Source organism: Miniopterus natalensis, chromosome 9, assembly GCF_054644295.1.
Source record: "Miniopterus natalensis isolate mMinNat1 chromosome 9, mMinNat1.hap1, whole genome shotgun sequence".
NCBI classification, from domain to species: Eukaryota; Metazoa; Chordata; class Mammalia; order Chiroptera; family Miniopteridae; genus Miniopterus; species Miniopterus natalensis.
The window spans coordinates 58,572,197-58,590,259 of NC_142089.1; the positions used below are offsets into that span (position 1 = coordinate 58,572,197).

At 35.3% G+C, this 18,063-nt stretch overlaps 1 protein-coding gene across 3 annotated transcripts in view; it reads right to left on the reverse strand.

Annotated features, from left to right (window-relative positions):
• The window catches only part of EVI5 (ecotropic viral integration site 5), a 167,135-nt gene that overhangs the window by 47,819 nt on the left and 101,253 nt on the right, over positions 1–18,063 (reverse strand). For all 3 annotated transcript variants that reach the window (XM_087820590.1, XM_087820589.1, XM_087820588.1), the window contains 3 exons: positions 16,864–17,022; positions 9,374–9,520; positions 246–341 (listed from right to left, as the gene is read on the reverse strand). In XM_087820590.1, coding sequence (XP_087676716.1) covers positions 246–341; positions 9,374–9,520; positions 16,864–17,022 — 402 coding nt within the window. The remainder of the gene's footprint in view (positions 1–245; positions 342–9,373; positions 9,521–16,863; positions 17,023–18,063) is intronic.

Genomic DNA, 18,063 nt, shown 5'->3' on the forward strand with positions numbered 1-18,063 from the left:
GCAAGATGAAAAGAGTTTTAGAGATTGGTTGTACAACAGTGTGAACGTACTTAATGTCAAAAAACTATACACTTTAAAATGTGTTATGTGTATTTTACCACAATAAAAAGAATGGACTTGGAAATGAGTCAGTATTGAAAACAGAATCACGGTCATTTTCAGGATGAAGATAGTCAGCGTTCAGGTGCAGAGGGAAGAGGAACTTACATTATTCTTATGTGTATTTTATTATTTTCATATGGTACCTGTATTTCAAGCTCAGCAATGTGCTGCTGTAGTTCAGCCACAGCAGCTATGCTATCTGCTTCCCGGAGTCTCACAGCCATCACTTCTTCCTTGTTCTAGGGTGGCAAAAAAACCCAAATCAATATTAAACCACATAATACATCAAACTAATGATAAATAATAATAAAACAGAACGCCGTAACCTGTCTCAAAATTTAGAAAATAACAAGCCCATTAAATGAGAAAAAAGCTATTATCTCCTAAACTTGACATGAAATGAAGAATATATAGAATTCCATCTTTTAATATTAAGAAATATCATTCATATAAATATTGCTCAAAATTCAATTAAAATTAACTTAATTGAACATGAATACTAACAAAGTATGTTAACTAGGTAATATTTTAAAAATTATGTTAATAAATATTTACATTATACTACAAAGGATAATAAAAATTACATTATATCACAATTTGGCATAATATTTATCCCACCACCTCAAAATTTCACCAAGGAAAAACTCTAAAACCATATTCTACAATATCAGTGCTAAATAATACAGACCCAAAAACAACAAAATATGAAGAAAATATGGTAGAGAAAAAGGGTATGCAAAAATATTTTGATCCTCCATTAATTTCTGTTGAAATTCACCAATCAGTATCAAAAATGTGTAGCGGGTGATATAACAGTGACAGTACTATAATATCAAAAATTTAAAAAACACTAAACTTAGAAAAGTATAATATAATTAAGTTTTTAAATAAAAATTTGTATTTATTCTTGCCCTGGTCGGTGTGGTTCAGTTGGTTGGACTGTCGACCTGTGCACCGAAGGGTCTTGGGTTCAATCCCTCATAGGGTGCATGCGGGAGGCAATAGATCGAAGTTTCTCTTTCTCTCTCTCTCTCTCTCTCTCTCTCTCTCTCTCTTTCCCCCCCTTTCTCCCTCCCTCTCTCAAATCAATTTAAAATATATATCCTCAGGTGAGTATTTAAAAAATAATAATAAACATTTATATTTATTCTTGTAACTCAGATATGATATTGGTACTTTAAGCAAATGCTGCTTTAAATATTTTGTAAATTTGCATATGGCCAGAACAGGTAGTCTCTGTACCCAATGCTGTGCTGATAAATGTTTAACAACCAGCTCTGAGGAAGGGGCGCTCACTGTGTGCGTGTGTGTGCGTGCACGCAAGCGTTCATGTGCATTTATCTGTGCATCTGTACAGATAAAGGCTTATGTGTTTATATATAAGTTTATTATATATTTTAATATGAAATGATATAAAGGATATATAGTACAATACACTCAGATGATAAGATACTCAATACTCATTACTATAAATTCTATATAGTCAATATATTCTCACAGAATGCTTTCACTTATTTTTGCCCCTCTTGTATCCATAAGCCACCTATAATTGAAACTGAGGAATGAGCGAAGTTTTGATATGAACGCTGGCTGGCTGGCTGGCTGGCTGGCTGTATGTGTGTGTGTGTGTGTGTGTGTGTGTGTGTGTCTGTCTGGCTGTGTGTGTGTCTGTCTGTCTGTCTGTCTGTGTGTGTGTCTGTCTGGCTGTGTGTGTGTGTGTGTGGCTGGCTGTGTGTGTGTGTGTGTGTGTGTGTCTGTCTGTCTGGCTGGCTGTGTGTGTGTGTGTGTGTGTGTGGCTGGCTGTGTGTGTGTGTGTGTGTGTGTGGCTGGCTGTGTGTGTGTGTGTGTCTGTCTGTCTGGCTGTGTGTGTGTGTGTGGCTGGCTGTGTGTGTGTGTGTGTGTGTGTGTGTGTGTGTGTGTGTTTTAAGTCTTTGATGAGAGAGTCACTGATTGGCCACCTCCTGCACGCTCCCTACTGGGGACCGAGCCGGCAACCCAGGAATGTGCCCCGACCAGGAATTGAACCGTGGTCCCCTGGATCCTAGGTTGATGCTCAACCACTGAGCCACGTCGGCTGGGCTGGCTAAGTATTTTTATGTTAGAGAGAAGATGAGAGTGAAATGAAGATGATGTTAGAATTTTATTCATTTGTTAATGAGCAAGCTTTTTGCTGATTCTGGTAATAGTAATTAAATACAAGAAAATGTCCTTAATATTTTGTGTCATTCACAATGTAAAGGCTGAAGATACAACAAACTTTTAAGCTTTAATCTGCATTATTAGTCTAGAACAGGAGTCAAAAACTTTTCCTTTAAAGGGTCAGACAGTAAACATTTTAGATCTGAGGGCATACAGTCTATCACAACTATTCTATCCCCCACTGAACTGTAAAAATGAATAAGGCTATTCCAATAAAACTTTACAGTAAATTCTCCATTTTGCAGGCCTCAATTTAACAGACTTTGGATTTAATGGACAAAATTTCCATATGTCATATGTGAAAATTAACACCCTGTTAATTTTAAAATGCTTTAAACCAAGATTTGCCTATAATTAAATTAACAGGTTATTTTATTTTGTTATTAATTCACTGTTATTTTTAATAAATTTTAGCGAATTGACTATATGTTGGAAAAAACACAGTAGTAATTTCACAGACATAAATATTACATGTGTACAACAATAGTCTACATATTTAAATCCAAGAGTGACAGTTCCTAAACAATGTTCCATGAATGATTAGCACATGATTACACAGTAATTGGTTCTGTTGTAGTGTGGCGTGACTTTCTGCAGCAGTTTTAGCCCATGCTGGGCAATGTTCTCACGTGCACTAAGCCACACCCCAGCCGTGTGCATTTGTTTACTTTTGATGACTGGTGAATGCATGTATTTACTAGACCTATTTAGTATAAACTTAAAGTTATAGTAATACATATAGAAAACTTTTCTGTGAAATCAAATTTTCATACATACTTTATTTTAATTACACAAATGTGTCTACATAAGTAAAAACAGGTAAACTAATTTGTAAATTTTTTAATATATGCATTTGGAAAACCTACTTTGTTATATAATGGACTTTCAGCTTTAATGGACACCCCCTTGCCCAAATTAGTCAGTTACATCGAGATTTTACAGTATTTACAAAAGCAGGCAGCCAGACAGATTTGGGCTATGGGCTATAGTTTGCTAACTCCTGGTCTAGATAACCAACAAAACAATAAATCAAGCCCTGAGATGTAGCCTGCCAATTTATATGGTGTAAATACTTCTACTGTGACTCCTTTAAAGCTGCCAACATAATACGACTGAAACAGAGTTGGGAAGAAATGTGCAGTAGCACACTACTGTATGGTATTTCCACCATATAGCTATAAAAGGTATAAATAACCTTAAAAGCATGGACAATAGTAAAGTGCAAAATAATTAGGAAATAATGAAGTTTGAGTGTTTATTACCTTTGTTCTACCATAATTTGTTTTTGTTAAATAAAAATTTTAATATGGCTGTTTAACAAACGTGTCACAAAATTCTTTAAAATTTAACAGTTGGTTCTTGCAAGTCTTTACTAGTTGGCTCCAGCACACCAATGCCTATGTTTAATAACATTCAAATCTGGTCTAGTCACTCCTTTATTTTAAACACTTTAATGGCACTCCACACATCTTGAGATAATGTTCCAGGTCCTTATACTGGTGTCCAGGCTCTACATGACTGGGCTACCCATTTACTGCTCTAGCTTCATATCTTACCAGTATTCTTCACCACCCACCTCTCTCCAGCTAGACTGAACTTCTTTTAGTTCAAACGACATGTTTCTTTTCACACATGCTATTCCCTTTGCCTAGTGAATTTTGTTGCCTTTCCTTGACTAACTCCTACATATCCTTAAGGTCTCAGCTTAATCATTTCCTTAGTTGGCCTTCCTTGAATCATGACTCTTATACTACACTCCCATTCTAGTGTCCTACATGCCTCCTCAACCATAGCACTATTCATACTAAATTGTGATTGTGTGTTTACTTGTTTATATCCTTTACTAAGAGAAAGCCCCTTGAGAACAGTGATCTCTCCAACAGCCAGCTCCACCTTGCAACATGTGAGTGAGCCACCTAAAACACCTTATCTTCTTGATTCAGTTAAACCTTCATATGGCTGCAGCCTCATGAGAGACTAAAGCAGAACCACTTAGCTAAGCTGCTCCTGAATTTCTGACCCACAGAAACTCTGAGATATTGGTGCGTATTGCCCTTTCAAGCCAAGTTTTAGAGGTAATTTGTTAAATACCAATAGATAACTAATACATTTATACTCTACTAATTTTAGTTAACCTTATATAAGAAATAGATCAATCAAGCATAAAAACAAAAATTTAGGCATCAATTTCTCCTAATCTCCCTCTCTCCAATCTACTTAATCACCAAGTTTTATTGTTCTCTAGAAAAGTAGATCTTAAATTGATCTATTTCTCTTTAGTTTAACTGCCAATTCCTAAGCCCAAGCTAGCACTTCTGTCCTATACTATTACCTGATGATCTTATAACAAATCTCTTTCCAACCCTACCTCAAACCCATTTCCACACAGTGACATGTGGTTCTTTTAAAAAATAATTACAGTAATTGTTAAAGCAATATCCCCTAATAAATGTTAAAACTAGTTGCTGAAACTTTAAGGATATATGCATAGCTTCAAAATAGTTCCCTACAAATATTTAATTACTGTGGGGGTTTTAACATATGTCCACAAATTCTTTGATACTCCTTCCTTCAGGAGGTGTAGCTTAATGCTCCTGCCCCAGGTTGGACCATGGACTAGGCTTACTAACTTGCTTGTAATGAACAGATTCTGAGAGGAAATAGCTTTGTAGTGGAGCAAGGTGGCAGACACCAACTTAATCAAATGACCAAGGTTAACAACAGCACTAGATGTAATAATATCAATACAACATGCCCCCTGATACGATGTGCTTAGAAGGACACTTTATCTCTGTATTCTATCCTAAAATACTTCGGTCTAAAGCATGAGCAAACATCACAGAGTCCCAAATTGAGAAATAGTCTACAAAATACCTGACCAGTGTTCTTCACTAGTCAATGTAATAAAAGACAAGAAACACTGAGAAACTGTCACAGGTCAGAGGAGACTGAGACATGATGGGAAAATCTGAATAAAGCCTATACCATGGTATGTAAGATGCTAACATCAGGAGGAGCTGATTAAAGGGTGTATGTACTATCTTTGCCACTTTTCTTTAAACATAAAATTACCTCAAAATCTAAAGTAAAAAAAATCTGAAGCAAATATAGTAAAACAGAAAAAAGTATCATATGTTGCTTTCCTAATTAAAACCTTTCATTGGCCTCCCACAAACCTTAAGAGTAAAACCCAAACTCATTACCATGGGCTACAAAAATTTACATGGTAAGAAACAGAGTCCCAGCCTACCTCCCTGGCTTTATCTCACTAAGCTTTTCATTATGTACAAGACTCAGCAACCAAGTCCTTCTCTGCTTTTGAACTCTGTGACCCTTTTCATGCATGGATCTTCCCCTGGGTCTTCATAAGGCTGATTCTTTCTTCCTCTTTCAGTCCCAACTCTGATACCACCTTCTGGCACTGCATCTTTATTTTATTTTTTAAATATCTTTATTGATTTCAGAGAGAGGAAGGGAGAGGGAGACAGAGAGAAACATCAATAATGAGAAAGTCATTGATCAGCTGCCTCTTGCACACCCCCAACTGGGGATCGGGCCCACAACCCTGGCATATGCCGACTGGGAATTGAACCACGATCTCCTGGATCCTAGGTTGATGCTCAACCACTGAGCCACGTGGGCTGGGCCTGGCACTGCATCTTAATTACCACTGCCCCTTAACTCCCAGTCCACAGTATACCATTAATAATGCTCTTACCCATTTCACTTATCTCACTAAACATTATGCCCACCTTCTTCACTACCGACTCCTCAGTGCCTGTCAGAGTAACTGACAAATAGAAACCACCCAAATATCTGATGAATACACAAGTAAATGACATCATTCTTTGAAGTTTCATAATCCCAACTCTATTTGAGAATCACTGTCCTAGAGGATGTAAATTACTTCTACTTAAAAAGATTTGCCTACACACTTGGTAAGTAACATGAGGAGGGAAAGGTACTAGAACGCCCTGCTGGTCAAAGTACAAAATGGTGCAACCCTTTAAAAAAAAAAAAATTTGCCCAGCCAGGCGTGGCTCAGCTCAGCAGTTGAGCATCGACCTAGGATCCAGGCGATCGGGGTTCGATTCCTGGTCAGGGCACATGCCTGGGTTGCGGGCTCAATAAATGACTCTCTCATCATTGATGTTTCTATCTCTCTCTCTCCCTTTCCTTTCCTCTCTCTGAAATCAATAAAGATATATTTAAAAAAAAACAACAACAAACAAAACAAAATGGTGCAACCCTCAGAAGGGTAATTTGACAAAATCTATGAAAAGTACCCACTGACTAAACAATAACATTTACAGGAATTTATCCGATAAGGATGTGTAGATATATTTCTGTACACCTGAAATTATGTACATTTCAAGATTATTCACTATACTCCGTTTATAGCAGCACAACACTGGGAACAACCCATGTGCCCATCAATGAGGGCCCAGTTAAGTATACTACAGTACATCCATGAAATGGAAAACAGTGTACCTTAGAAACTAATGAGAAGACTCTTCAAGGACTGATATTTAAAGCTCTACAAAACGTATGACCGAAAAAAAGCAAAAAGCAGAACATACAGTATGCTAACTTTTATGTAAAAATAAGTGAGGAAAAGAAAAATTACATACTTTTTACTTGTTAGTATTTGCCTGAAAGAAACTCTAAAAGGACATATCAAAAAATAATAAAAGCATTACCTGGGAAGAAATAAAAGAAGAGGTAGGGTCAGGAAGAGAATGAGATAGAAAGGAACAGGGGTGTTATATTAGTATGATAATCACAGTAAAATATGTTGAATGACTTTCCTCACTTAACATTATTTATTTCACAATTTTACAAGTTTGTACATAAATTAATATATGTTTTCTCATGTATATATACAAAAATCTAAAATCTTTCTATAATCTTCACATTTCGATTTATATAGAAAATCCCAAAATCTCATTACTAAAAACTCTGGGACCAGGTATGTTATGAAATTTCAGATTTTTTAGATTTTAAAAAAGTAATACCATGTATAAACTATACATTAGTCTTATCCATGGGAACTGAGGCAGCATCCATAATGAAACAGTATACTCAATGCTCAACACAATGAAGCAGTGAAGTATAAATACCCACACCAACTGGGATAAATAAAAATGATAAATGGCCATATTTCAATTCAAATCAGGTTGTGATTCCAAATGAATTTGTGTAAAACTTATTTAAAAAAAACTTTGGGTTTTACAGTGTTTGGGATTTTCATAGTGGGGATCACAGACTTGCACTATTTTATCTTTAATTGGGAACATTCAAATTCAGTTACAGAGGGAAAATATCAGTATCAAAACAGTACCCTGACATTTTAAATAAATGAAAAATAAAATAAACTTTAATAATTGCTAATCAAGAAATAATAAACTATAATCATATAAAACTAAATGAAAATTAATCAGATTTATATAATTGAAGGACTGGCTTCCTTGAAAGTTAGGTTTGTTCTTCAGGAACAATATAACAAGGTAAAATACAAACAATCAGAATGTACTAGGAGCTAAAGTGACAACACACTAGTCATTCTTGAAATCAGCAAGAGCCATTATAAAAGATTAAATAAATCAATATACAGCTTAAACACAGGGGAGATATCAGAGTCAGCATCTGTAACATACTTCACAGAGGTATTAATGAACAATTAAAAATTTTTTGAATCTCAAGACAATTCTTAAAATTCTCTAAAATTCTGAACCTGAGCCCATTGCTTAGATAAATTCAAAGAAAACAACTATTTTCATCAGCAAAACTCCCCAAATATTTATTTCCAAAGAACACCACCTTACTTTGACTAAAAGGTGGTAAGGCATTTGAGAAGCAATATTAAATCCAATAACAGTGTAATCAACACGTCTTAAGGAAAACTTACACAAATAATTAAAAAGATTACATTAGTTCTTTATTAAAAATAAGTCAGCACAGATAATATAGCATAATAAAAACTCAATCAGATATTTGTATAACATATCAAATTCATATAAGCTCATGCTACATCATTTTATTTCTAAATTAGTCTAGTCATATCCCTCAAGAGGGACTCCTCTTAAATTAGTACAAATTTCAGTACTGCCTACAGATTTCTGTCAGTGTAAATTGTAACAGCCATGCATATTAATTAGGATGTAATTTCATCTCTGGATTTCAGTGACACTGATAAACCACTCAAGCTTCACTCTTGGTTTTTAATGACACCAGAACAAGTTGATGGAATTACAGCTTTATATGTGCCATTGAAAGTCTTATTTCTTATCATAGAATAATAGGGCTGGAATCTTTAAAGGGCATCATTCCTACTATCTTACTTTGGAAAGATGGAAGTCTAGTTTATTTTTAAAATCCCATAACTTGTCCTCAGTAATCCATTCTAATGCTCAGACCACAGTCATCTCTCTAGTTATTTCACACACACCCTTCTCCTCCACCCCATTCCCCATCTCCTCTCTTTCACCACTGCTATACTGTAAACTTATTTCAAGAAAAAATATATTTGCATTCAAATACTTTTTCATGCTTTATGAATCCAAACACTTCACACAAAAGAGAAAAAAAACTTATTAAAATAATAATGAGAAATGTACAGAGTTTTCCCAACCCACTGGCACACACACACACTTCTTTGCTCTCTACTCTATCCAGAAAACATGTCAATATTCACTGCCCACTAATAAGAGTTGCCTAAACTCTCTAAATTACCTATCTTTTCAGTTGAGACCTTAAAAGCTTTGGTTTTAAAGGGCTACAGGTCAAAAGAAAAACTGTAAAGAGATACCAGTTTTAACCCCTTAGTTAACTTAATTTCATGCATTGGCATTTAACCAAGTGTTTGAAAATGAGGTTTCCTGCCTAAAATCCACCCCAAAGCAGGATGCCCTAACCTGGAAAGCAATCACCAAAGGAAGTTCAGGAAAAGCGGGAAATAAAACTAGCTTCTTCTGGTTTTATTTGGTTTTAAGATAATGTAATCAATGATGAGATAAAACAAAAAAAGGATTTTTATATTGACAAAAACAAACTAGCTACTTGATATACTTACCTTGCATTCAATCTCTGCTTGTTTACGCTTTGCTTCACTTAATTGAGTAAGTAGTCCTTTGTTCTGCCCAGAGAGATACTGCACCTTCTCCTGTAGACTGATCACCTCCTGTTCTGCTCTTCGAAGATGGTTACTATTGATCTGGTTCTAATAATAAAAAATATAAATACTCAGATTATATAGATAAAAGCCCTGAAAAAACTTACAAATTTCTACCTGCCCATTTCATGCTTATACAATATTATAAAAAAAGTTGGTATTATTAAAGGTCAATTTTATTCAACAAATACTTAAAATTTTTTTTAAAGATTCATAAAACTGCTTTAAGAATCAAGTAATCTAAATGAATACATAAGGTCCATATTAGAAACTCCTATTATAGCTCAGTTTGTCATTATATAATAAATACCTATAAACTCTAAGGGTGATCACATAGAACCTGAAGGTACTGCGTTAATTTCTGACACAGTGTTATAAAGCAGGTACAGAAAGAGGATGATCTTAGCTCTTCTGTCCTGTTCTCAAAAGAAAGCACAGGCTGACTGAAGGTGCCATCACTGGACTGTAAACCTGATGTCACAAAATGTGTCATGTGCATGTTTACATTCCTCCAATGCACAAAAAAGTCTATTTTTATGGAGCATGATTTTGAATTCTGGCTTACTATTTGGTGACTACATTAACTAGTTAATATCTCTGCATCTCCACTTCTTCATTTGAAAAATGTATATAGCCCAGCCAGTGTCGGCTTGGGGTTGGGCGTCGACCCATGCACCAAGAGGTGGATGGTTCGATTCCAGGTCAGGGTACATGCCCAGTTTCAGGCTCAATCCCCAGTACCGGGTTTGCAGGAGGCATCTGATTGATGTCTCACTCTCACGTCAATGTTTCTCTCTTTCCCTCTCCCTTCCTCTATCTCTAAAATCAATAAAACCATATTTTAAAAAAGAAAAATGTATATAAAAATACTACTTGCCCTGGCCACTGTGGCTCGGTTGGAGCATTATTCCATACACCCTAAGGTGGTGGGTTCAATTCCCAGAGGCAACCATCAATATTTCTCTTACACTGGTGTTTGTTTCTCTTTCTCTCTCTCTCTCTCTCCCCCCTAAAATTAATTTTTAAAGAGTTTAAAAAAATACTACCTATTTCTCATTTGGTTGTCTTCAGAATTAAATGAGATAATACATGTAAGAACTTAACATATAGTAAGAACTCAATAAACACCTGCTGCTTAGTGTATTATAATTATAGGACATGCTAAAACAAACAAACACATAGACCTTGAATCAACTGGTGAGATAATTTTTCCATTCAGGCTTAACCAAGCCTGAATTTTCTCAACCTCAAATTATTTTATCAGGGCCCTGAAAGAAACAATAGGAATTTTCATAATCAAAGAAAAGTAAAATCTGGCTCCTCATTTAACAGTTCCTCAATCTTGGTAAAATTATCTAGTCCCATCATATTTCTGGTATTGGCATAGATATTACCTCTTGATTTAAAGGCTGTGTTGTAAGAATTATATGAGAAAAGTTTATGAAAGGAGTGTCACACAATGCCTGAAATTTAGCAGATACTTAATAAATGCTTAGTTGTTACTCTCATTATACCTATTCTACCTCTCTGAAAACAACCCTGCCTCCAGTTTTAATAAAAAAAAATCTGAATCATCTATATAGATTTAAGTTCCAAAACTTTCTACCACTTCAAGTTTCTTCATCTTCATTTTTACTCATCTTTCTAACTCACACAAGAAATGCCTCCTTTCCAAGACCGGCCTCTATATAACTCTCATTTTCAACGAATACTGTCTGTCTACAAAATTGTAGTAAACTCTTAGTATTGTATTCAAAATGTTCCAAGGGAGCTCTTTCTACTGCCTTACCTTCTACCATTAAAACAAATAACTACACTTCAGAGGGCCATACCTTCCAAGATAAGCTGCAAAGAATTCTCACAGATAAAACTCCTCCCTGTACCTGATTACCATTCCATGATCCAAAATTATAAAACACTCACACATAAAACCCAAAAATTGCTTATGAATGAGAAATACAGTAGATAAAAAGAGAGCAAGGATAGATTTTTAAGAACTCTAGATGAAAAAATCACAGGGACTTTATATAAAATATTTTATGTTCAAAATTATTAGACATAAAGAGAAAGCAAAACCAAAAGCAAAGCACAAGTCACTGTCAAGAAAATTTGGCAAATTTAAATAACGTACAAATAAACTGCCTACTAGGAGTTGTAGGATAAAATAGAAAAAAAAAGGAGGTGAGAGATGATGGTCTAAGACAGTGATTTTCAATCTTTTTCGTCTCGTGGTACATAAACTAATTACTAAAATTCTGCGGCACACCAGGAAATTCATTTTTTTTGCCAATCTGACAAAAAATAGGTATAATTTTGATTCATTCACACTGGATAGCTATTGTCGTGTTGGCTGTTGTCATTTTTTTTATTTGACAATGTAAGGAAAAACCGGTCAGCACCCCTGACTAGATGGTCAGGTACTGCATGTTTTAAAAATTCTTGTGGCTCACTGGCTGAAAATCACTGGTCTAAGAGATGATAATAGTTGAGAAGTTTTTTACAACTGAAAAAGAAAAAAACACGTATAAATACACACAAAGTTTGGAACGCACAACTAGTCTCAGTCCCAAAAAGGACAAATAAATCCTCACCAAGACACAATGTAACAAAGCTTAGAATGTTAAAGGAAAGAAGAGACAAATGAAGGTAAAAGGCTGTAAAGGGGAAAGTGAAATATCTGGCAGACACGTCAACAGGAAAAATACAGTCATGCTTAAAAAAAATAAATTTCATCCCACAACAGTATACTCAGCTAAACTATTATATAAGAGTAAAAGAAAGCACATTTATTTTCAGGAAGTGAGGGTTTATAATACATGACTGAAACTGGAAAGAAACTTAAATAAAAGTAAGAATAGAGAGCAAAAAAATTGGCAGATAGGTAGACAAATCCAAAGGAGCACAGACTCCGTAAAACAACAATAACCTCTAGTAATCTGGATGTATAAAAAAGATGTACAATAACAGTAAGATGTAAGATTTGAAGGTGGAACAGCACATGAGGTTCTTCTAAGGCCCTTAATACAGTTTGAATGGAAGATAGAGATAATTACTAACTTTAGACTTTGTTCAGTCAGGTGAGTGTTTTCGATTTTTTCAAGTAATAAACACTAACAGAAAATAAAAGAAATTGTGAAAGTCAAACTAGTAGAGAGAAAGAAAAACTAAACTAAACCAATAAAGAGCAATAAAAGAGGAAAGAGCAGAGAAATGGAAGACGTAAAAATTACAAAATAAAACAATTTCAAATATATCATAATAAAGACTTCTGACTTTTGGTCAGGGATGTAGAGGGTCAGAAAAAGTGCTGCACCCACCCTTTCAATTAAAAAAAGAGAAAACAGCCAGTCAAACTCTAAGTTCATGACTTTTGCTGAACCCAGAGAAGTGAGGTCAGAAGGTAACCATCTAGCCCCAAATCTAAGGGGAGACAAGTGCAGAAGCAACCAGGAGCTGTTAAGCATACTTCAGCTAAAATAAATATCAAATTGGTGGAGGCCAAGTGTGGGCTGGCTAGAAAGTGCTCAGCCCAAGGGGGCAGCAGAGTTCACAACTTCGTCTTCATGGGCCCCAGCAGGTATACACAGAAAAGGCTGATGTTTGGAGTCTTGAGAAAGAGAGGCCAAAGGTACAGGCCTGAGGTAGGGGAGGGGAATAGCAGCCAATATAAGAGCGGCACTAACTCTTGCTTGCCTCTTCTAGGGAATAAAAGGCTTAATCTGCTTGGAACACTAATCTCCTTGGGGCTAGGGAAACCTTTGTATCTGAGGAAGGAGCAGGACTATATTTTGGTCTAGGACTATAGCTAGGGATAGGGAAGGAGCACTAAGAAGGCCAAATACCCCAGATTCAGGGACAGTGCAGCCTAAGACTGAGGCTTTATCAGAACAACAGGGCAGAGGTGTTTTCTGCCCCCAACTTCCTGTCACAGGTAACAGTGGAATACTGCTGGAGACAAACCCACTCTGAAGTGCTGTGAAAAGGGAAGACACAGAGAAAACTCTTTTGCAAACCAGCCCCCAATCTAAAAATAAGATATTGTTAGAGGAATTTGAAGCCTGTGGTGTAATGAGGGTAACCACAGAAACAACAAACCTCAAACCCAGCCCAACTCCTGACTATATTAACTTAAATCCCCACATTAAAGTCCTAACAGAAGGAAAGATGTGTGCATATCCAGGCATAAAAACTATTTACCTTAGTCTACTGTCCTACACAAGATATCAAGTTTTAAACAGAAAAAATTACAAAGCATAGGAAAAGGTAAGAAAAAAAAAACACTACCAAGAGACAAAGCAATCAGCAGAATCAGCCTTATATATGACACAGATTTTAAAGTTATCTGACAGGGAATTTAAAATAACTGTGATTAATATGCTAAAGGCTCTAAAGGAAAGGTGACAAACATGAAAGATCAGATAGGTAATATCAGCAGGGAAATGAAAACTATAAGAATCAAAGAGAAGTGCTAGAAATTATAAACACAGTAACAGATGTGAAGAATGCCATTAATGGCTCATCAGACAACTCACAAAGAGGAGGAAAGAATCTGTGAACTTAATAAGAAACAAACACAGAGAGAAAAAACAAGGGGGAGAAAAAGAACAGAGCATCCAAGAGTTGCTGGACATCAAACAATCTAATACACATGTAACTGAAATCCCAAAAGAAGACAGTATAAAACAGAAGAAATACTTGGAGAAATAATGACCCAGAATTTTCCACATTTTATGTCAGACACAGATCCACAGGTCCAAGAAGCTCAAAGAAAAAACAAAGCAAAAAACACTCAACTCATATTTCCCAAACAGACTGTCCATTTCATCTAATTTCAAATTCATCACTTAAAGTTGTTCTGAGAGTTTTTAAAAAGAGCATTTTAACTGGAGCTATACATAGTGAACAAAAGTGGGTTTACAGTTGTATTGGAAAATAATACAATTAATAATAATACAAGAATAAACTGTGTTTTGCAAACTAAGAACTGTATTTATGGCCCTTCTCTATTTCTAATAGTGTTTGTGTCTTTATTTACTTGAAGTCTTGCAGAAGTTTGCTGAATTTTACCAAACCAGACTCAAGAAAACACAGAAAACCTGAAAAGATCTGTAATCCTTCAACAACTAGGATCAACAGTTACTATACTCACAAAACAAGACTGTTTAAAAAGAAGTAAGTTCTAGCAAATATTAAAGTAATAGGTAATGACAATCTTACACAAAATTCCTGAGAAGAGAAAAAGATGAAATACAACCCAACTCATTTACCTTGGGACAGAAATCAGGAGTCTCCCCAAAAAGGAAAATATAGTATAATCTAATTTATGTGCAAAAATCTAAAACATTAAAAACCTTAATCCAGCAATGGGAATGTGTTGTATATGTCTCTGTGTAAATGTTCCGTCACAAACTTGTTTGCCTTTTAGCACTTAAATAACAGTATCTCAATGTAATTGGTTTGCTTTATAATCCTATATATTTTATTTTATGCATTAAAAAACATTATTTTGAGAGGGGTCCATAGGCTTCAGACTGAAAAAGGGGTTCATGGCACACACAAAAAATAAAAAACTCTGTATTAAAGAAACTCTTAGAGATATACACAAGGAAACATGTGCAAGAATGTTCAGAGAAGCACTGTTTGTAATGGCAAACTTGGTACAATAAACTAAGATATACTCACTAGGTGGACTTTTCTAAGTCATTAAAAATGAAGGAATGGGAGCCAAATGTATCAACGGGACATATGTCCCGTGGGTGCTGGATACATGAGTGTTTGATATAAAACTCTTTGAATGGCTAATATAGCATTACTATTACACCACACTGTTTTTATTTCTTTTTCTCATTTTGCAATGTGAAAATTTCATGGATCATTTCCAGTCAAGCACTGACACTTAGGAACTATTCCTCTTCCAGCAAAAGTCATCCAAAATCACACTCGTTAGGCACAATTCAAAATACAAAGTCCTTAGAGAGCTTTCTCCCAAACTACCTAGTTGAAACTGATTTTCCTCTCCTATTCTCCATAGCAACTTCTATCTAACTCTCTAATTACCGTATTTCTGATTACATATTTTTCCAGTTGCATTAAGATATAACTGAAATACAGCACTGTTTAAGTCTAGAGTGTATAGCATAATGACCTGACTTACATATGAAGTGATTACCACAATATTTCATTAACATCCATCACTGCAGATAGTAACTTATAGTAAGTAGAGTCTGTGAATGCCTCTTCCTCAAGTGTAAGTTCTCCGCAGGCTGCACAGTACTTTGTATTCACAAGCTCTCAAAACTGCATTTGCTGAATTTGACTCACTGACCTACGCCCACTCTGAAGTAAATCCCGAACATGACTTAAAAGCTGTGTTTGTATCTTCAATCTCTATACTGAGGTAAAATTTTATTATAAATATAAAACTTCCCATTATAAAAGCTAGATTTCTACTTTTCATAATCATACTGTTATTTTTAATTACTACAATGAAAAATACAAGAAAATAACTTTGAACAAAGTAAAACAAAGTATACTTAAAGGATTTACATACTCATGTTGTGTTCAAGTTGGAATGGCTGCTTTTTACACGTAGGTATACAGAATGACACGAGTTAACTATGCCCCCTACTGACTGAAGAAGCATTTGAAAACGAAGTAACAGAGAGAATAGAGAATATGGTCCACACAAATGCACCACATAAAGACCACATGTACCTTTACAATACAAATGGATTTCATAAAAAGGAACTTTCAGATCTGAAATACACTTAAGGTAGAGTTTATTAGAGAAAGGGGGACTTGAGAAGAAAGAAGTATAACTCTGGAAGTGACTGCTCAGAATTACCACATTACACAACTTTAGGAAACAGTATTCACATTATATTCTATATTAGTGGTCCTCAACCAGGGAATTTTGCCAAGGACATTTGGCAATGTGTGGAGACACTTTTGGTCATTATAACATGGGGTGGGGGATGGGGAGGCACTCAGTGCTACTGGCATCTAGTGGGTAGAAGACAGGGATGCTACTAAACATCCTAAAATGCACAACACAGTCCCCACAATAAAGACTTATCTGGTCCAAAATGTTAATACTGTTGAGGTTGAGAAATTTTGCTATACATGAATATTCCCTCTCAAGTTGGGTAAAAAGGCAACAAAGTCAAATGGAGTATTATGACTTGCTTAGACTTTGATGAATGGGTCAAAGACATTAAATCTCTGATATCAAAGAACACAATTTTAGCCCTTTTTATTTGAGCTACAAAAATTGTAGTACAGACAGTTTCATATGTCCACCTTTTAGCTCTATTCGAGGGATGATACAATCTGTGCATAAACTTTTGATCTTCTAATGATATTTTTTAAAGTTACTGGGTTTTCCATCATACCTGTGTTTCCATTTCCATCATCCTCTGTTTTATTTCTCTTATTTCTGCCTGTGTTTCTGCTTCTCTAAGTCGAATGGTCATCAATTCATCTTGTAACTCATTCACAGCATTTTTCTTAGGTGGGTCTTTCCATCTCCCAGTAGTACGAGCTAAGTGGCGCTAAAACACAAAAAATTATATTGCAACAAATATTCCCAGTATCGGAAAAAAAGGTAACTTTACTAAGCAATTATTTCAGATCCAGTACTATGTTAAGCACCTTATACACGTTATTTTATTTAATCCCCCAAAAATCTAAAAAGTTAGGCACTATTATCTTTATTACACAGGTATGAAAATGGAAATTGTGATTAAATAACTTCAGAAAGGTCACAGTGCAGATCTCACTGCCAATAAATTGGAGATTTGGGAAAACTCAGATATAGTTCAATTTTTTTATATTGTGAATTAATTATTGTAAACAATACAATCTTTACCCTAATTTTTAATGAGATTTTCACATTATTTTTAATGAAATCCCAAGAAAAGGAAAAAAATGGGTCTATTCATGAATAAGAAAGCAATATTAGAAGTTAGGAGCAGTGTTCTCAAAATACCCAGGGTGAAGGTACAGGTCTGTTTGCTTTTAATATCCAGTTTATTGCTGTCTGATACTTTGAAGGAAAAAAAACCCCACGACAATGTCAAGGACTAATTTCAGTCTTTGCTAGATGTATCAACTACCCCAAATTCAAACCAAGTTCACTATTCTGAAACACTGTGCAGTTTCTGTTTTCTTCCCTTTCTCCCTTCTATCTTATAGATTCTGGTTTTTTGTTCCTTTGTTCCTTGTCAACAGTTTCCCTCAAATGTTAATATATTTAGTGGAACGTAAGTAGTTAAATGTCTTATTTTGTGAGGTACCAATTTTCAAAAGAAGTTACAAATGTATATTGGTGTCAGTCTTCTACTATTACATACTGAAAAATGGATTGAATATCAACAGAAGAATGTGTACTATATAAAAGGATTATTTCCTTACAGTTGTTTTTTTTAATCCTCCCCCTAGGAGTGAGGATATTTTTTCCCATTGATTTTTAGGGAGTGGAAGGGAGTGGGGGGAGGGGGAAAAAGAGAGAGAGAGAAACAGTGATGTGGCAGAGACACACTGATTGGCTGCCTCCCACACCCGCCCCGACGGCTTTCCTTATAGTATTTTAG